Genomic DNA, 21,084 nt, shown 5'->3' on the forward strand with positions numbered 1-21,084 from the left:
TTTTGCTCTCATAAATAACTCGGACCCCAAACACTATTCTGAGGCTGTTATGCATGATTGTTGGAGGAAGGCTATTGAGGCAGAACTCACTGCTCTTGAGCAAAACAAAACCTGGATCATCACTTCTCTTCCTCCTGGAAAGAATGCAGTCGGTTGTAAGTGGATTTTTCGCACAAAATTCCACCCAGATGGCACTATCGAGAGGCATAAGGCACGTCTTGTTGCCCAAGGTTTCACTCAAATTCCTGGAGTCGATTACATTGACACCTTTAGTCCCGTTGTGAAAATGAGCACTGTGCGTGTTCTTCTTACTGTTGCAGCAGCAAAGAATTGGCATCTTCATCAACTTGATGTGAATACAGCTTTTCTCCATGGAGACCTACATGAGGACGTTTATATGAAACTTCCAAAGGGGTTACAGTGTTCCAATCCAAACTTAGTCTGCAAGTTGACAAAATCTTTGTACGGTTTGAAACAAGCTAGTCGCCAATGGAACATCAAGTTGTCTGCTGCACTTGCTGATCTGGGGTTTACTCCATCTAAAAATGATCACTCGCTTTTTACCAAATCCACAGGTACAAATTTCACAGCTATTCTTGTTTATGTTGATGATCTTGTGTTAGCTGGAGATGATTTGAGTGAAATTCAAGCTGTCAAAATGTTTTTGGATGATAAGTTCAAAATTAAAGACCTTGGCCTTCTTAAGTTCTTTATTGGGATGGAGGTAGCACGAAGCAATGCTGGTATTGCACTGTATCAAAGAAAGTATGCATTGGATTTGATCACAGAATGCGGTTTGCTTGGTGCAAAACCAGCATCTACTCCTATGGAGTACACTACTTCTCTGTCTAAGGCTTCAGGCTCCCCTCTTCCTGATGCAACCATCTATCGTAGATTGGTGGGCAGACTTCTGTACCTTACTAACACAAGACCAGATCTCAGCTACTCTGTTGGATGCCTATCTCAGTTCATGGATTCACCAACTGATGCCCACTTGAAGGCTGCCTATAGGATCATCCGGTATCTAAAACAATCACCAGCAACTGGCTTATTTTTCTCTGTCAACAATTCTTTCACACTATCTGGTTACACTGATTCTGATTGGGGAGCTTGTAAAGACACCCTAAAATCCATCAGTGGTTATTGTTTCTTCCTTGACCAAACTCTTATTTCTTGGAAGAGTAAGAAGCAGGCTACAGTTTCAAGGTCGTCTTCAGAAGCAGAATATCACGCCCTTGCTAATGGCACTTGTGAACTCGTTTGGTTACTCAAACTACTAAAGGAATTCAACATTCTTCCTCCTCTTCCGGTTGATATCTTCTGTGATAATAAATCTGCTATCTATATTGCTTCAAATCCTGTCTTTCATGAAAGAACCAAGCGTGTTGAGGTTGATTGTCATGTGGCTCGAAACAAGTTCAAAGAAGGGGTTTCTAATCTTAGGCACGTTGTCTCCGGTGAACAACCGGCTGATCTATTCACTAAATCCCTTCCTCCAAGACCATTCTCTCATTTGCTTTCCAAGCTGGGATTACTTGATTTGCACAAACCACGTAATACCAGCTTGCGGGGGATGTAACATAATAGAGTTTGTTTTTTGTATAACTGTCAAGTTGGTTAGTTTGTTAGACATAATTATAGCACTATTAGTTAGTAATTTATTTTCCATTTTGCTATATATATTGTAATCGGTACTCAGTACTCTGTGGTGGTTCTTTTAATCAATTATTCTCTCTTTTCACTTCTTTCTAATTCTTCTTCCATTATTTTAAATTTCAATGACCTGAGAGTACATCACCAACCTTCTTATTTTCTTATAATTATTTTTGTAATTCACTTGAATTTTAAGCTTGGTATCATTTTACATTATCGAAGGAATAATTTTAGTCAAAATTGGAACTAAACTAAAATAATTGGGCCTGCTAAATTCAAACTAAATTTTAAATTATAAATCCTAAATTTTTATATGACAATAAAATAAAGTTATACAAGTAAAACCTAAAACGTAAACTCTAATATTAATATATAATTAATAAAAAGTTATTCAAAGTTTATGTCTCAATATAAACTACTTTCATTTTAAAAGAATTTCATCTCAAATATTTATTTAACAATTTTTTTTATTTTTACTATTTATTCAAATAAATTTGTTCTTTTGGTTTTTTTTTTTTTTCCCTTCTTTCCACTCAAGAAAAATTTGTTACCTTATTTTCACTAATTGATGTTACTTATTTAGTATTTGGGATAAAAAAATAAATCACTATCAAAATTCATGGACTTTATGATTTTTTTTAGGTCTATTAACACTGTTTTATCCCCTTTTTTTTACCTAAGTTCAGAGGTCCTATAACACAATATTAATTATAGGCCTATTGGGTGTAGCCTGGGTGGGTTCTACCTGACTCGGGTCTGTTTGTTTGGCCATGAGCCACGACAAAAATAATTTTTTGGTGTTCAAATCTCATTTATACTCTCACAATAACACTCCAATAAATTTCCGTACCTTTCTTGATTTCCATGCTAATTAATTATTCTTCCTTTATAATTTTCTTATCAAATGTCAAGTGTCCAATAGGTATTAATAAGTCAAGCTCTATCTACCCTTAATCACCATTTTCCATGCCACCACAAACCTCACCTTTTATTTTATAAGATAGAACCTCAAAAGCTATGGTAGCTATCATGAGCCATGTCTAAATTGATGACCCCTCACTCTTTTTATGTCATTTGGCAATTTTATTATTATTATCATTATTGTGTTAGTATAACGTGGATATAGTTAACTACTACTAATGCAATCTCAGTTTGATTTAGTACAAGCTAATAATAGGTCTAGGTTTTTTGTTTTTGTTCACATAGCCGTTTCCTTCTTGTAAAAAAACACAATAGGAAGAAAAAGCTAGTTGCCGCATAAATTTTATTCTTATTGATTTGTTTTGTTTGTGTGTCTTCAATCTTCGTGGTCAATTTTCTTCAATAATTAAGAATTTTGTTTGGATATAAAGTATAAACAGTCACTTTCTGGTACTAATTGGCAAGTTTATCAAGCAGATGAAGCCCATGTGATGCTGTCAATAGTTATGCATCCAGCTTACTCAACCAATTATAATTCTAGATTGTGATTTATGAAAAAATTGGGATCAATTCACACATTCTAAAATTTAGGAATTAAGATGCATAATGATATAATCATATAAAGTTCACAACAGTATGGTTAACCCCATATTATTATGACACATGCGATGATTTCAAAGTTGATTGGGGTCCCAGGGTGAACAAAATCTCAAGTAAGGAAAGGAAACCAGACCCTAGAAAAGGAGAGAAAGGAAGACATTTGGCTCAAGTCTGAACTGAAATCACTATTATTTCGCACAATTATCTACAGGAATAATATCTTGGTAATTAATATTACTTTAATACAACAGTATGTTGCAAAACATATATCACTATCCAAATCAAATCAAAACTAAATCAAAAATTTCTCGCTATCAACTCAAACTATGAAACTCTGCTTCTTCCTACCACGTTTCCTTCTTCTTGGGTTTGCGCTGATCATACAAGAAAGGGCATTTATCAGCTCTGAATCCTCTTCATTAGTGAGGAACTTCGCGGCATCCGGGTTGGCAAGTAGTTGTTTCGCCACAAGGTATCCAGCAATAGACCAAGTCTGAAAAAGCCGTGCTTGCTTCCCAATAAATCTAGCTCGCTTGGTGTCATAATACTCAGGCCACTTGTCTTTTGATATGCGCCTCTCAGCAACTTGGACGGCCTTTGAAGCAATATCTGCTCTATTCATCTTAATGCATGCAACAGTAAGCTGCAAAAAAGATTTAAAAAACAGAAAAACTTTGTGATAATCATCAATCGACAATTTGTGCATGCCACTTCTAGTAAGAACTGTAATGTAGGTGTGGAAATTTTCTGAAAAAAAGTCAGAACTTCGACCAAATGGAAAAAGGAAATATATCCTTTTTGTTCAAATTGCCTCTCATTTGCCTTAAACAATTTAGCTAAAACTTTTGGACAACCAACGGATAGAAGAGGCCCATTGGTTGGCAGATGAAAGTAGCATAGATAGTATCTGTTAAGAGAAAGAAGAGGCAGGATCAGGGACTAACCTGCCAGAGCAAAGTTGGCCATGACCCTCCATTGTGGTAGGACCAAGGACTGCAAGAGAAATAAAAGGTGAATGCAAATAATTGAAACTAAAATGAATAACATTGGACAGCGTAATGTCAAGTGGCATACGTGTTCTTGGGATCGCTTCCGGTAATAATCCGCCATTCCTGCCCGTCGAGAGCAGGGTAACATATCTTGAATGGCATGTCAGCTACTAACTCTGCCCATTTTGCTTCAATAAGGTCTAAAATTGCATGTGATTGTTCTGCAGTGGCCAGACTACTCACAATGGACCACAAGTTTCCAAGGGAGAAGAACCGGAAGTCCATGTGAGCCGGTTGCAGGTTACCAATCAAATAGCCTCCTTTGCTTGGCATAAATTCAACCAACCATGGAGGAATTTGCTCTGGATATATATTGAATTTGTTAACAGCATCATAGGAGTATTCCTCTGTCTTGTATCTGTAGATTTCATTGACTTTTCTCATATCAATCCAGTAATACTCCCTTATATGAAATGATAATGCAACTAGACGATTGTTAAGGGCTCGAATAAGATCAGCTGATCCATCTTCTGGAGTAAGCATCTCACGTGCACAAAGTAGTGCTGAATAAAACAATGCCTGTTGGAACAAAAACATGCATGGAGTTTCAAATTAGTATTCATTGGCTAGTGTCCATATCCTCATAAGAAGATGGCTATTTTAGAAGCAAAAATAGGAGCAACTAACTTGTATCTCCAAAGGGTGACCATGTATTCCCATCCGACGATCAATCATACATGAACCATCGGTAACCAGCAAAGTAGGAAACATATCAAAACCATCAGCCAGGCACAGCTTTAAAATCATCTTAATTCCAGTTTGCACATCAACTCTCTCTTGCACAGATAGGTCTCCAGTGCATTTTCCATATGCTCGCAACAATATAATCCACCATAATCCTGAAAAAAGAATACTATAGTGTTACTACTTAATGCAGCATCTGGAAAATTAAAATTTTAAAGAAGGGAGAAAAAGAAGAAGAAGGATCATGTATGAACTAATAATTAAGAGTCATAGGGCAGAAAGAATTGCCACCAGAATCAACTGGTGCAACACGTCCAATTGCAGCTTCACCAAAATCAGGATCCAAGACATCTTCAGTTGCAGCATCATCTCCATCTAGGAGAATCGTCCGCACCTTGAAACTAGCAGGCATCAAACCTTGCCCAGGACTATGACAATCCATGGTTTTCTCCCAACTCTGCCAAAACCTGATTAGTTATTACCCTACCAACAAGCATAACTTGTAAAGATGAATAAACCATCAAGTAAATTTCAAGAAATTACCTGTAACTGAAGGGTATGAAGAATAAAATTCCGCACTATATCATACTCCCCTTTCAAGAGGCAAGCTATCCCAGAAGGAACAAAGTCACGGATAAAGACCTGATCATAGTTCAATATAACAGTACTGCTAGGATCATTAGCAGCAATGGTTCCAATGGGATTATTACAGTAATAAACAATAGAGCTCCTCAGTAAATCCCATGCTTCATCCTCTATCGAATTCTCGCTGACCTTGTTCAATGAATCTCTACTAAGTCCATCGATATGCAACTTGTCCTTAGATGTAAAACCTCCATTATTATGTTTTACCGCAACATCTAATCCCATCGCTTCTCCACGTTGTGTACTATCAGTCACAATCTCATCAAGAGAACCTGAATTCTGTATTTTATCCAACTTAGACTGGGCACCTTCGTGGTTGTTATTTGTATCTCCATTGACACTTTCAACCCGTTTACAGTTACAAACAAGAGATTCCAATTTATTAGTACCATGAAACACATGCTTCCCCTTAGAAGCACGGAATGGTCTTGAACTAATCTGTGCTTGGACATGCACTGAACTTCTTTTCCTTGTGTTAAATCCCTTGGATTTATTGGACGTCACATTATGAAAATCATAAGAACTTGAACCACACACAACTTGCAGAACAGCTTCTGAAGCAGCCATGACTCTGACCTGTTTTGTTGATCCTCTCGTAAGAATCAAAATATCAAACAGAAGATGAACAGCATAAATAAAAACATGTTAATATTATTAGTAATCAAACTGTGACTATATGAATGCAACTGTGATATCATGGTGCAAAATAGTAAATACTACCATCTATGCTAAGTATATAATATAATATAATATAATATAAGAACAAACAGTAACATCATGATCAACAGAGTTTTCTGAATTCTGAATTCTAATCATAACTATCTTCAGCTGAACATAGAAACGAAGAATTCAAATAAACGGTGAAAATTACTAATAATAGATGAAGAGGAAATGCAGAACTCAAGAAATTGTTGTTTCATATGATCTCAACAAGGGAAGTATCTTTACCTGTGAACTGTAGTTGAAGATTCGGGGTTGGTGAGAGAAAAGAGATATCAACGGACAATCAGAGACACGCTAATAATCATAACGTCAAAACGTGAAAAGGTTGGTGAGTGAGCGTGGTAAAGCTTTTTCGTTTTCGGTTTCCCCCTTCCAACCTCTCTGTTTTTCATCTGTACAAGCACAACTGCACAAGGGGAGAATGAATCTGAGAAGGCGTAACGACACCGTTTCCCGCGAACTCCATCGTCGTAAAGTAATTAGTATTGGGCCGGGTTGGCCTGGTCCAGTTTGTTAACCCGAAAAGAGGAAAGGGCAGTAACGTAATTTTGTGATGTGCGGCTATCTTGGTCAATCGAGGACGCTAGATTGTTTCAGAGATTCAGGAACAGAAGGGCGTGTTCATCTCCGTTTCTCTCAGCTCCTACATTTTCGAAGACCCGTTTCCTTCGTGCAGAGTGAGTTTCTTTTTCTTCTAATTCTTCTCTCTATTGCTTAGTACAGTTATTCATTTCTTGTCCATTTTTTTACTTTGTACGCTCCGTGTTTTCTGCAAGTCCCTTTCTTACTCATGCTACGCTAACTGCGTTTTTCTTAATTCAAAAAGAAAAATTGATTAGGTGTTGTGACATTGGATCGAATATTGTTCAAATTATTGTCTAAACATAAACGGTAGTGTATGATTTTTGTTAGGGTTAGTTGGATTATTTGATAGAATGTAATGCCCTAACAAGGTACTAGAAAAAAACATCATTGTATTCGGACTATGGTTCATTGAAGTTAGCTGTAGTTGTCTGCTGTTTGGTTCAGGGGTCGTTTGTGCAATTGTGCTGTTCCTACTTTTTTTTACTCGGGGATGCTATTTTACTACAGAACCATCACAAGTTTGAATTGCTAGAATTTGATTGGGCGTGCAGTTAGGTATACAATATGTTCATTTAATTGAATGAATTGAGAAATAACAGCACCATTAAAGTGAAACAACCATTTTCCCGGTATTTCTAGCTTCTCCCCACGTATTGTTGAAAGTAGCCACTTTAGTGGATAGAAGTTATGTGTAGGTTATGTGGATAGTTCAATAGTTGTGTTCATTGTATTGTGGCTTTTGATCTGTATTATATTTTTTTGCTTGTGTTTCATGCCTGATTTGGCTTCAAGTATTTCTCTTTGGGGGCATTGCAATCTCATTTGTTTATAGAGCCCAATATTCTTCACAAATTCCCCCTTTTAGGAAACTCATTTGAGATTGTTGTTCATTATGTTACACAGGATGTCAGAACCACCTTTCAGACCACGAGAGAAGCTTGTTGAGAAGCAAAAGTATTTCCAGAATATCCATAAACATACGTACTTGAAGGGACCATATGATAAGATTACATCTGTTGCAATACCAATTGCTTTGGCAGCAACTTCATTGTACATGATCGTAAGTTGGTTATTTTAATGAAAAACTTCACATGATCTCTATTGACTCTCTATGAATTGAACATGTTCAGCAAGTCTTCTCTCGTTTCCTGAGATCCGTTGCTTTTTTTCAGGGACGAGGGATCTATAACATGTCACATGGGATAGGAAAGAAAGAATGATTTGGCAGGTTCTGATGGAGGAAGTGGCTGTTTTGTGGCACAAACCTCAAACCTTCCTCAACTTGTACCATTTTCTTTGCTTTTATGCTTGCTACCTTATTAGTTTGCATATCACCAACGGAAATTTAGAACCTGGATGAAAATAATTAGTTTGTTTGATTTGATGTATCAGATTGGTGACTTTAACCGCATGTTTCTGTTTTAATGCTTTGGTAGCACCAGAAAGTTCAATTTATGTTTCTCCGTGTTTGGTTTGTATAACATCTTGTTATAAGCTTTAGTCTTTGATTGTTAGACCATTACTATATGGGTTTTTTATGATGAAAATAAATTACTCATAATGTTGAGATAATTAAATGATTAGAAAACTTGTACGTGAGCTTATTTATCGCGTCCTTTTAAAAATATAATTCATGTTACATAGTTACATGAAATTTGGAAACTCTAGTAAATTTTGCAAAAGCAGAATAAGCTCGAGGATTTCATTATTGAAAATTCATCAGATATAGGGATCTTTGCCAATTTTGAGTGGGGAGATAGGGGTAGGGGCACAAATGCACAATGTCTCTACATTATTTTATTGCCCCTCTTAAATCATCATCAAACACGATTTGAGTAAAGGTGATTATTTCTCTTTTTCATTCCCTTGTCATCTTTTTACACACAAATATATGTTTGTATAATTATATGTGTCAATACATTTTGAAAAAAAAAATGTTTATTTATACAGGGATGCTACACATCCATGTAACTAAGTTGACCTAACACAAAAAAAACCCCAATACCATTAAATAAAACGTGAAATACACGTGAAATCACTCTTGCCCAACGCTTCTTCTCCCACGCGCTTCTTCTTCTTCTTCTTCTTCTTCTTCTTCTTCTTCTTCTTCTTTTTCTTTTCACGCTCGTTTACGCACGAAGCGTCTTCTTCTTCGCCTTCTTCTTCGCGTTCCTCCTTCTCCTTCTTCTCCTTTTTGTGTTCCTTCTTCTTTACGTGTTTTCTTTTTATCGTTATTCTTTTGTTATTGTTGCTGCTGCATTTTTTTTGTCTTTTCCTCCTCTCTCTGGTGAAGAAGCAGTAGAAGGTGAAGAAGAAGAGTTTTGAATAGTGCAGAATGAACCGAACACAGTACTTATGGTGAACCGAACACAGTACTCATAGTGAACCGAATACAATACAATTGTATAGTACTGAATGAACGAAACATAATGCATTATATAAAATCAAATTCAAACAACTTTCTGCAGAATGAACCGAACACAGTACTTATGGTGAACTGAACACAGTACTCATGGTGAAACAATTGTATAGTACTGAGTGAATGAAACATAATTCATTATATAAAATCGAATACAAATAACTCTGCTTACAATTTACATATTATCAATTCAATTCAGTACAACTTTGTCCATTTAATTCAATTCAAATTAGCAATTGCATTCCATTCAATTCGATTTAAAATTGAATAATCCAAACTTTGTCAGTTTGATTCGTTTCAGAAGAGTAATCCAAATTGCTCTCCTGTTTACCAAAAAATTATGAACCCCTAAACACTGAACCCTAAACCCTAAACCCTAAACCCTAAACCCTACCGTAAACCCTAAACCCCTAAAACCCTAAACCCTAAACCCTAAACCCTCAACCATGAACACGGTGAGCCAAAATTAATACACGGGTGAACCGAAAGTTTGAAACACACTAAACCCATGTACACTGAACCCTGAACCCATAAATCATAAACCCTAAACCCTTAAACCCTGAAACCCTATCGTCATTCTTTTGTTGTTGTTGCTACTGTATTTTTTTTGTCTTTTTCTCCTTCTCTCTCTGGTGAAGAAGCAGTAGAAGGTGAGGAAGAAGAGTTTTGAAAAGTGCAGAACGAACTGAACACAGTATCCATGGTGAACCGAACACAATACAATTGTATAGTACTGAGTGAACGAAACATAATCCATTATATAAAATCAAATTCAAACAACTCTCTGCAGAATCAACCGAATATAGTACTCATGGTGAACCGGTTCAGTACTCATGGTGAAACAATTGTTAGTACTGAGTAAACGAAACATAATCCATTATATACAATCAAATTCAAATAACTCTGCCTACAATTTACATATTATCAATTCAATTCAGTACACCTCCGTCCATTTAATTCAATTCAAATTAGCAATTGCATTCCATTCAATTCAATTCAAAATTGAATAATCCAAACTTTGTCAGTTTGATTCGTTTCAGAAGAGTAATCCAAATCGCTCTCCTAATTTGAAGTTGAGTCATTTATTGTTTCGATTCAGAAGTGCAGATCGAAGAAGAAAACGAAGAAGAATAGGAAGAAGATAAATGCAACCAGATCGAAATAAAAAAACGAGAAGATGAACGTGACCAGAGGAGAACGACGAAGGCAATGCAGATCAATAAGGAAGAACGCGAGCAGAGAAGAAGAAGGTTTACGTTGCAGCAGAAAGTTTACGTTAACAAAACTTTAGGTTGCAGCACGTTATATGTAGCGCGTGTATGACAAACGAGTAAGGGGTGGGAGACGCGCGTGTGGAGGAAATTACTTGATTAACAACCATGTAAAAAATACATGCATTGAGCTTTTCCGTTATTTATATAATTATATTCCCTTGTCATTTATAGTGGATTTGATGTTGATATTGATATCTCTTCCTGGTCTCGGTTGATTTTAGATAATACTAAACCATTTTTTTCCATTTGTTTTCTACATGTATCAATTAATACATATTTTCTAAAGAAATTTATTCTCAAAAATTGAACTTTCTTTTTTTTCACAAAAATGAATAATAAAATTTTTTAAATTAAAATTATTAGAAAATAATAAATAAACCTTAATGATGTAGCATATTGTATAAATAATTGAAAATGAAATAGCCCAAAATAATTAATTACATGTAATGTTCGTTCGTCATTCCATTATCAAACTATTAAATTAAATGTATTACTGGAAAGATTAATTAAAGATATGTTGACATGAGAAATAGAAAATTAAAATTTTAATTATTTCTAATAGTTGATAAATATATTAACATGGAAAAAGTATCATAACAACATTCAATCCAAGAACTAAAATTATAAAAGAGGGACACTGATGAATTTTATTGACTTATACTTATACACTTCTATGGTCTCCACATAAGTAAACATAGTCACCACAGTAAGTCAATAACCCAATCCAAGGAGAAAAAGAAAAACGAACTAAAGAGCCATACGACACTTTAATTTCTAAAACACTTCTATTTTATCACTTCAGTTACTCAAAGATTAAAGATATACACCTTAAAAAAATCACTTCTTCACAATAATTTTTTTTTTGAAAAGTTAAAATGTATATGTTTAAGTTTCAAGAAACTAAAGTATAAAAATAAAAATCTTTGAATTACCGAAGCATATACATTTAATTTTCTAGAGACTAACTTGAAATCTTACGAGGAACTGAAGTGTAAATTTGCAAACAAGAATAACTAAAAGAAGTAAACTAGTTAAACAATGATGTTGAGTGTAGAGTGTTGAGTGTTCACCGTGCAAAATCCAAAAGTGGAAACTTTGACAGGATCCATCTTCCCAACTCCTAAAGAAAGAGGATCCATGATCGCAAATTCTCGATCATGAAGCTTTGAGAGTGTTATCAACAGTGGCTTGGATCTCCTTCTTGCTCTTCACGACAGAGTGTTTTTTACTTTCAAAGTCAAGCTTATCGAAATCTCCAGCATTGCCTAGATAACCGTACAAAACATTCTCCTCATTTTCGGGTATACCTTGTGTTCCCTCATCATCAATTTGTTGGAACTCCGCCCTACCATGATGCTTGTCAGAATAAAACTTGTGAAGCCTTTCTGCTTCTCGCAATCCAGAAAATGTGGCATTGAAGGTCACATTACCAAGTGTGTGTGCAAACGGAGATTTGTATAAAATTAATTTTATAAAATTGATTTTGATCAGAAGTGAGTTGATATTAACGTGGTTTATGTTTGGTAATTTTTATTCAAAATGGATTATAGTAAACTAAATATTGTTTGGATTACATTATTCAAAATCACTTTTAAATAGAAAATTATAGAAAAAAACATGAATTTAAATAATTATTTTATGTTATCTTATAATTTTATTTTAAATATTTAAATAAATTTTAATATTTTTTTAGTACTCTCAGTATTCTTTAATACTCTAATAGGATTAATAGAATCATAATACAAAGTAAAATAAATATTCCATACAAAAAAGAAATAACAATAATGTAAAAAAAAAAACTCGTATAAAAAAATCAGAAATTTTATAAAAAATAATAATATATATAAGAGAGTATTAGAAAAAAATATTATAAAAAAAATAATAAACATATGAATATGAAGGACATAATTGGTACATAGAATATAAAGTTCAATCCAAAGCTTTTTTAGCTTTTGGTAAACGTGGATTGAAGACAGAAATCACTTCTGCTTTTACAGGATAAAATGTTGCCAAACATATGAAGCGTTCAAGAAACTCAAACGGGCTTCTTTCTTTTTCCCACGGAAAGCTTTTGTCTTTCCCCACCAAATCCCATATTTTCAAAATCAGAAAAAAATGACATAGAAGAAACCCGGCAAATAGTAAAACTCCACAAATAAGAAAATGTTACTATTTTACCGATTTTTAGCAAATCGAAGTAGTTCAATATCTAAATTCTGAGAGTGAAACCTACTCCTCTTTATGAGTACTAGTTTTCGAAAGTGCATCAGAGATTCTTTCAAATTGATTAAAATAACAAAAGAAAATTTGAAAAGAAAAGCAAATAAATTTGATAGTAAAATGTCTGAAATTAAAATGAATAACATTGAATTTAAATAAAGTAATAAATTGTCTTCAATAAGATCGAAGGACTTTTGAAATCAAATACAAAATGCTAAATCTTAAAAGAAGATGGAAAAAATAAACTTGCTGGAAAGATAAATTTGTAAGAAAAATAAAGATTACAAGAAATTTAAAGGAAATTTAAAAGACATGGAAGGAACCCTATAGAAAAGAAAGCTCTTAGCAGATTCAGGAATTTGCTGAGGATATGAGTGTTGGTGCACGAAACTGACCCCGCAGAATTCGCACAGATAGACCGACAAGTATACCGGGTCGTCCAAGTAATACCTCAGGTGAGTGAGGGTCGATCCCACGGAGATTGTTGGTTTGATCAAGCAGTGGATACCTTGCAGATCTTACTTAGGCGGATAGAAATTATAGTTTGTCACGAAAAACATATAAAGCAGATAAATAGAACGTTACTAGATAGATGAAAATTCAATGGTATGAGAACGCTTGAGGCTTCGGAGATGCTTTGTCTTTCCGAATTAACTTTTCTTACTGTCTACTTCAATAACCTTCTGATTCCTTCAATGGCAGCCGTAAGTGATTAACTCATGTCCTCTCATCAAGTTAACCTCCTCCACTGCAGCAATCCACCACGTTGAGATGACTCATGTTTTCTCATCAAGCCACCTCTAGGTTTCTCACTGTAGCAGAAGATGAAGTTCTAAGCAATCTACTCCCCTTCATGATCCTACTCAAGGTGCCACAGACAAGGCAGATCTTCCAGATCAGAAAGTGCTGCTTCTCTAACTCTAGCCTTAACGGCACAGAGACCTTACTTACCCACGGTCAACGGGATTATATGTCACGTATTCAAAGTTGTCCAGGTACTCTATTGGAATCCTCAATGCAATCTCTAGTTTTGGTTCAATGCTATCCGAGTCAGGACTCTCGCAGAACCCATATAGAACAAGGATGATTGTCACATGTCACCCTCAATTCATGAGATGAAGAACGAGAATGCATAAGAGAATAGAATCAGACATATTGAACTAGAACGGTAATATTATTGATCTATGAAACTCAGCAGAGCTCCTAACCTTAACCTTAGGAGGTTAGTGACTCATATTGTACATAATAGTGTTCGAAAATAATGGGGGAGGAAGAAGATCCTAAACAAGGGTGATCTCCTCCTATATATACTAATCTGATAACTAAGAAATACAGAAATAAGATAAACTAGTCTTGTAGTGCGAAAATCCACTTCTGGGACCCACTTGGTGAGTGTTTGGACTGAGCTTGAGTGTCTCCTACGAGCTAATACCCGTTAGGGGCGTTGAACGCCACCTCCCTTTTGGGCGTTGGACGCCAGCTGCTCCCCTATGGGCGCTGGACGCCAAGAATGGAGATGGTGGCTGGCATTGAATGCTAGTTTTGGGCCTTCATTTCCAAAGTAAAGTATGGACTATTATATATTTCTGGAAATCCCTGAATGTTAGCTTTTCATATCCGTTGAGAGTGCGTCATTTGGACTTCTATAGCTCCAGAAAAGCTCCTTCGAGTGCACGGAGGTCAGATCCTAACAGCATCTGCAGTCCGTTCTCTGTCTCTGAATCAGACTTTTGCTCAAGCTCCTCAATTTCAGCTTGAAAATATCTGAAATCACCATAAAACACACAAACTCAAAGTAGAATCCAAAAATATGAATTTTGCACTAAAACCTATGAAAACTTAATAAAACTTAAACAAAACATAATGAAAACTATATGAAAATGATGCCAAAAAAGCATATAAAATATCTGCTCATCAAAACACCAAACTTAAACTGTTGCTTGTCCCCAAGTAACCAAAAACAAAGTAGGATTAAAAAGAAGAGAAGGATACAATAAATCTCAGAATTCTCAATGAAGCTCAGTTTCAATCAGATGAGCGGGACTAGTAGCTTTTTGCTTCTGAATAGTTTCAATCAGAGTTCAGATGATATTATTGATTCTCCTAGTTCAGTTCTTTTTATTCTTGAATACAGCTTCTTTAGAGTCTTGGCCGTGACCCTAAGCACTTTATTTTCTAGTATTACCACCGGATACATAAATGACATAGACACGTTAACTGGGTGAATCCCTTAGGATTGTGATTCAGCTTTGCTAGAATCCCCAGCCAGTGGTGTCCAGAGTTCTTAAGCACACTCCTTGCTTTGGACCACGACTTTAACTGCTCAGTCTCAAACTTTTCACTTTATACCTTCACAGCACAAGCATATAGTTAGGGAAGCAGTTCATTTGAACTATTTAGGCCAAGAATTTGTTTCTTTTAGGCCCTCCTAACCATTGATGCTCAAAGCCTTGGATCCTTGCTCTTGCCTTTTGGTTTTAAGAGCTACTGGATTTTTTTTGTTTCTTTCTTTTTCTGCTTGCTCTCTCTCTCTCTCTCTCTCTCTCTCTCTCTTTTTTTGCTACTTTTCTTTCTCTTTCTCTTTGCTGCTTTTTCTTGCTTCAATAATCAATTTTTTGGATTTTTCAGATTACCAATAACACTTCACTTTCATCATCATTCTTTCAAGAGTCAATATTCCTTACTCCAATATCAAATATGCACTGTTTATTGATGCATTTAGAAAACAAAAGCAATGCCACCACATCAAATAATTGAACTATTCTTAATATAAAATTCGAAATTTATATATCATTACTGCTTCTAAAAAAATCAAAATTTTATTCAAGTTCAATGAGATGATAAGAGGAACATTTTATAGCTAATTGGAAAATAAAAACTTAAATCCTAATAATACTCATGCACTTCTTAAATTAAAAGACAGAAATTTAAATAAATATAAAAACTTTAAGACTACTAGTGATCATGTAAATCTAAACATAAGAAACAAGAATTAGAATAGCCACAGAAATAGAGAGGTGGAACTCAACCACCTTAATTATGGGAGGCGTTAGGCTCTTCAAGGGATAATTTCTGACACTTCAGTTCTTCTAGCTCACGCCCTTGCTTTTCTTGTTCCTTGACCAGTTTGCAAAGTATGCTAGTCTGGTCTTTTTGCTCCTCTCTTAACTGATCCAAGGTGGTTTACAATTGTGCAACAGATGCTTCCAGCTGGGTCCAATATTCAATTGGAGGGATCTCATGCACCTGAAGAGGCTCAGGCGCCTTCCTTTTGGGTTGGTCAGCTGGTACTTGGGCGCTTTCCATCACTTGCTTGGTGATTGGGCTTTCTGCTGGGATAAATGAGTCTTTGTTAATCATGACTCAAACCTCTTTACACAAGCGAAAGATAAGGTTTGGATAGGCCAATCAGGCTTGAGTTGACATCCTGTTTGCAACCTTGTACAGCTCAAAGGGAATCAGTTGGTGGACTTCCACCTCATTACCCATCATGATGCAGTGAATCATCACAGCCCTTCTAATGGTAACTTCAGAACGGTTGCTAGTAGGGAGTATGGAACGCCCAACGAAATCCAACCAACCCCTAGCAACTTGTTTGAGATCTACTCTTCTCAGTTGGTTTGGATTACCTTTTCTGTTGTTGATCCACTTAGTTCCAAACAGACATATGTCTTCTAGAATCTAATCTAACTTTGGATTAGCCACCACCCTCCTATTAAAGGATTCTGGATCATTCTTTTGGGGAGGTAACTTGAAGATCTCTCTCACCTTGTCAAGATGAAAATAGAGAGTCTTCCCTCGCACCATGGTGCGAAAAGTATGGAATCCTTGTCCATCTTTTTTTTGCTTATCTGTCATCCACATATTTGCATAGAATTTATGGATCCTTGTTATTCTAACATTGATCTCAGGATCAGCCAGGATCTCCCAGCCTCTCTTTCGAATTTACTCTTGGATCTCCGGATACTCATCTTCTTTTAATTCGAATTTGACTTCCGGGATCACTGTCCTCTTGCACATTATTTTGTAATAATTTTCTTCATGCTGCTTTGTATAGAATCTGAAAGGTTTGAAAATAACTGTTTGGTTGTCTTCTTTCTTGCTTCTTGAAGTGGGATTTCCACTTTTTGGAGCCATGGAATTCGAATGGAGTGAGAAAGAAAAGCTCTTTCCACACCAAACTTAAAGGTTTGCTCGTCCTCAAGCAAAAGAGAGGAAAGAAGACGAATAGGAGAGGAAGAATTCGAATTCAAGGAGTACGAGGATGGCCAAATGGTATAAATAGGGATGGGAAGGGTGGGATTTCAAAATTCAATTAGATAAAAGATAAATAAGATATGATTCACACTTTAGTAAAAGATAGAAAAAGATAAGTTTTTAAAATCAAAAGATATGAAAAAGAATAAAAGATAAGAAAGAAGGTATGAAAAAGATTTTAAAGTTAAATAAAAGAATTGAAAAGGAATTGAAAAAGATATGAGGTTTTGAAAAAGATTTGAAAAATAATTGAAAAAGATTTAAAAAAATTTTAGATTTGAAGGGAATTTGAAATTAAAAGATGATGGTTAAAAGAATCTTGTTTAGAAGAGATGATTAAAAAGATAAAAATTGGAAAAGATAAGTTTTGAAACAGTCAACAACTTCTTTATCCTGTTTTGGGCGTTTGAACGCCCAGAATGCTTTGATTTTGGCATTCAACGCCATGCTGATGCTCCTTCTGGGCATTGAACGTCCAGCCAGTGCCTCCTGGTTGGCGTTCAACTCCAGCTTGCTGCTTTTCTCTGGGCGTTGAACGCCCAGCCAGTGCCTCCTGGCTAGCGTTCAACGCCAGGATTGCTGCACCTTGGGGGCGTTCAACGCCCAACCAGTACCTCCTGGATGGCATTGAACACCAGTCTTGCTGCTTTTTTGGGGCGTTCAGTGTCCCTCTTTCCCTCTTATCTGGCGTTTCAACGCCAGCAAGGGGCTTCTCCTAGGATGCTTTGTTTTCTGCTCTGACTGCTTCTGCTTCTGTTTTGACTACTGCACATGATCACAAACCTAAGAAAACAATTATGAAAATTAAACTGATATGATTCAAATAAAATTTAATAAACAAGAAATAACTCTAATTATGATTGGGTTGCCTCCCAACAAGCGCTTCTTTAACGTCACTAGCTTGACGGTACTGCGCTCATGTCAGCAATAGGGTGGATTTGTCTTGCTCAATCTCATCACCTAAGTAATGTTTCACTCTCTGGCCATTAACAGTAAATCGTTTATCAGAGTAATTGCACTGGAGTTCTATATGACCATAGGGTGATACATTAGTGATCAGGTAAGGTCCTGTCCAATGTGACTTAAGCTTTCCAAGGAAGAGCTTTAGTCTAGAATTGAAGAGCAAAACTTTTTGTCCAGGTTCAAAGACTCTAGAAAAAATCTTTCTGTCATGCCACTTCTTGGCCCTTTCTTTATAAATCTTTGCATTCTCAAATGCAGCAAGTCGGAATTCATCCAACTCATTTAGCTGGAGCAACCGTTTCTCTCCTGCTGCCCTTGCATCAAGGTTCAGGAGTCTGGTTGCCCAGTAGGCCTTATGTTCCTGCTCCACTGGTAGGTGGCATGCCTTCCCATACACCAATTGATATGGTGATGTTCCTATAGGGGTCTTGAAAGTTGTTCTGTATGCCCAGAGAGCATCATCAAGCTTTCTTGCCCAATCCTTTCTAGAGGTATTCACCGTTCTTTCCAGGATTCTCTTTCGTTCTCTATTTGAGACTTCAGCTTGCCCATTTGTTTGTAGATGATATGGAGTGGCCACTTTATGGTGAACTTCATATCGGCTCAGCACAGAGTCAAGCTGTTTATTGCAGAAATGAGTTCCTCCATCACTGATCAGTGTCCGAGGGACACCAAACCTGCTGAAGATATTCTTTTGAAGGAACTTCATTACTACTCTAGTGTCATTTGTGGGTGATGCGATAGCCTCTACCCATTTAGACACATAATCTATGGCTACAAGGATGTAGGTGTTTGAGTATGAAGGAGGAAACGGACCCATGAAGTCTATACCCTATACGTCAAATAGCTCAATCTCTAGGATTCCTTGCTGAGGCATGTCGTGACCACGAGGGAGGTTGCTAGCCCTTTGGCAACTGTCACAGCGACGGACAAACTCTCGAAAATCTTTAAAGAGTGTGGGCCAGTAGAAACCACTTTGGAGGACTTTAGTGGCTGTGCGCTCTCCTCCAAAGTGTTCTCTATAATCAGAGCCATGGCAGTGCCATAGGATTTTCTGTGCCTCTTTTTCAGATATACAACGGCGTATTATCCCATCCGAGCATCTTTTAAAGAGATATGGTTCATCCCACAAGTAGTATCTAGCATCATGAATGAGCTTTCGGGCTTGTTGCCTACTGTATTCCTTGGGGATGAATCTTATAGCCTTGTAATTTGTAATATCTGCAAACCAAGGTGTCGTCCGGATAGCAAAGAGTTGCTCATCCGAGAAGGTTTCAGACACCTCAGTAGAGGAAGGAGATGTCCCTTCTACTGGTTCAATCCGAGACAAGTGGTCAGCCACTTGATTTTCTGTCTTTGATTTCTATATCAAATTTTTGCAGGAGTAATACCCATATATATATATATATATATATATATATATATATATATACACACACACACACACACAAGAAATTAATGCATATGATTAAAGTATTGAATGCTTGAATATTCGCCCAAAGATTTTTTTTCACATTTTCACATAAAATATAAAATACCCGATTCCCAAACCAAACGTTTCCAAACCTAATTTTTCCACACTTCAATTATGCACACTCTCACTAGTCTAAGCTAATCAAGGATTCAAATTAAGGACATTCGTTGTTTTCCGCTTAGAGTTAGTGATGTGCTAAAATAAAGAACAAATGGGGTTAAATAGGCTCAACATTAGTTTGCAAAGGATGATGAAAGGGTAAGGCCATTTGGGTATATAAGCTTTAGTGAAAAAAAGGCCTCAATCATATAAATGTATGCATACATTAAACAATGGACATATAGAATCAAGCAAGACAAATATTACAATCTTAGAGAGAACAACGCACACCAAAACAAAATATTTGTTGATATGATGCAACCAATCAAATAGGCTCAAAATCTCACTAGGCTTGTGTGTTCTTCCTCTAAAACCATATTCCAAAATTAATTCCTTCAAACAAGTTCAACAAAAAAATTTTATTCAAATTGGTGGAATGCCCTAAAATAGTTTCTCGAAAAAGAAATCATCACTTCAACCAAGTAGTCATAGCACAAAGATGGGTATAATATGTACAAATTCTAACTATCATGCAATCTATCATGCAACAACTATCTACAAAAAGCAAATTATGCTAACTAACAAAGAGAATTATAGTTTGGGTGTTGGAAAGAGGACTTATTACCCACGGAAGTCGGTCATCGATCTCCCCACACTTAAAGATTGCACCATCCTCCGTGCATTCATAGATGAACAAGGGGGTACGGAATCGCCACTTTCAATGGGCTAAGGATGGTGTGACAGGGGCACCTCCATGCCCACCTCTCGATTGCATTCTTTGCCAAAAGCTGAAGTGGGTTCTAGAGTGTCGGTCTCCGCCAAAGGTGGCTTTGGAAGTACTGTTGATGTCACTGGGATGCTGTGAGTAATGTATAGGTGAGCTTCTCAAGTCTGGAGTAGCGCATCTCAGCGCTTTGGAGAACCTTACTTATGAAGGATACATGACTTTGTGTTTTTTGGTCGTCTTCCTGGATTAGCGCCACCGCCAACGCTTCCTCTGTTATGGATAAGTAAAGGTATAGTTTTTCTCCCATTCTGGGTTTTGAGAGTATGGGAGGTTCTGCTAACACTCTTTTAAAGTGTTGAAAAGCCTCTTTGTATTCGGGTTCCCATATGAAGCTTATACCCTTTTTCATGAGTTTGGAGAAGGGGATAGCCTTCTAGGTTGAGGCTCCGATGAAGCGTGATAGGGCGGTAAGTTGCCCAGTTAGCCTTTGGATATCCTTGAGGCTTGTGGCGTTGCTCATCTCAAGGATGGCTCTGCACTATTTCGGGTTTGTCTCTACTCCTTGTTGTGTGATCATGAAGCCCAAAAACTTCCCGACCTCTGATGCGTGAGCATCTTTCCTATCTTTTTCTAGTGAATTTGCATTTAATTTGTTGAGTTTAATCAAGAATTAATTATCTTTTAGCCGCTATGGATGCTACTTTGAGTCATGTGCAATTCTGTTTATTTTAGGTAGCATTTGGTTGGATTTGATGGAGCTTCCGTAGAAAAAGAAAAGAAGGCTATATAGG

The 21,084-nt window shown here is 36.4% G+C and overlaps 2 protein-coding genes across 4 annotated transcripts; one reads left to right on the forward strand and one right to left on the reverse strand.

The window, feature by feature from the left end:
- Positions 1 to 3,339: 3,339 nt before the first annotated feature.
- Positions 3,340 to 6,824, reverse strand: LOC112750496 (alkaline/neutral invertase E, chloroplastic). Of its 3 annotated transcripts, none has more exons than XM_025799245.3 (7): positions 6,501 to 6,824; positions 5,451 to 6,128; positions 5,199 to 5,364; positions 4,851 to 5,062; positions 4,249 to 4,742; positions 4,119 to 4,167; positions 3,340 to 3,817 (listed from the first exon to the last, which is right to left on the reverse strand). In XM_025799245.3, exons 2-7 carry the CDS (start codon positions 6,117 to 6,119, stop codon positions 3,494 to 3,496), a joined length of 1,914 nt encoding a protein of 637 aa, XP_025655030.1. In that variant the 5' UTR covers positions 6,120 to 6,128; positions 6,501 to 6,824; the 3' UTR covers positions 3,340 to 3,493. The 3 variants fall into 3 exon arrangements, with proteins under 3 accessions (XP_025655030.1, XP_025655031.1, XP_072072719.1); XM_025799246.3 differs by having other exon boundaries at positions 5,451 to 6,144; positions 6,501 to 6,720; XM_072216618.1 differs by lacking the exon at positions 6,501 to 6,824 and having other exon boundaries at positions 5,451 to 6,476.
- On the forward strand, positions 6,813 to 8,338 carry LOC112750497 (uncharacterized). Its single transcript, XM_025799247.3, has 3 exons — positions 6,813 to 6,952; positions 7,764 to 7,920; positions 8,033 to 8,338. The coding sequence occupies exons 2-3, from the start codon at positions 7,765 to 7,767 to the stop codon at positions 8,078 to 8,080; spliced, it is 204 nt and encodes a 67-aa protein (XP_025655032.1). The 5' UTR covers positions 6,813 to 6,952; position 7,764; the 3' UTR covers positions 8,081 to 8,338.
- The last annotated feature ends 12,746 nt before the right edge of the window (positions 8,339 to 21,084 follow it).

Source organism: Arachis hypogaea, chromosome 15, assembly GCF_003086295.3.
Source record: "Arachis hypogaea cultivar Tifrunner chromosome 15, arahy.Tifrunner.gnm2.J5K5, whole genome shotgun sequence".
NCBI classification, from domain to species: Eukaryota; Viridiplantae; Streptophyta; class Magnoliopsida; order Fabales; family Fabaceae; genus Arachis; species Arachis hypogaea.

Coding starts and splice junctions, on each gene's coding strand:
- LOC112750497 (XM_025799247.3), top strand. CDS start 7,765: ATGTCAGAACCACCTTTCAGACCACGAGAGAAGCTTGTTGAGAAGCAA. Junction 7,921..8,032: donor CAACTTCATTGTACATGATC/GTAAGTTGGTTA, acceptor GCTTTTTTTCAG/GGACGAGGGATCTATAACAT.
- LOC112750496 (XM_025799245.3), bottom strand. CDS start 6,119: ATGGCTGCTTCAGAAGCTGTTCTGCAAGTTGTGTGTGGTTCAAGTTCT. Junction 4,168..4,248: donor GGAAGCGATCCCAAGAACAC/GTATGCCACTTG, acceptor TTTCTCTTGCAG/TCCTTGGTCCTACCACAATG. Junction 3,818..4,118: donor GGCCAACTTTGCTCTGGCAG/GTTAGTCCCTGA, acceptor TCTTTTTTGCAG/CTTACTGTTGCATGCATTAA.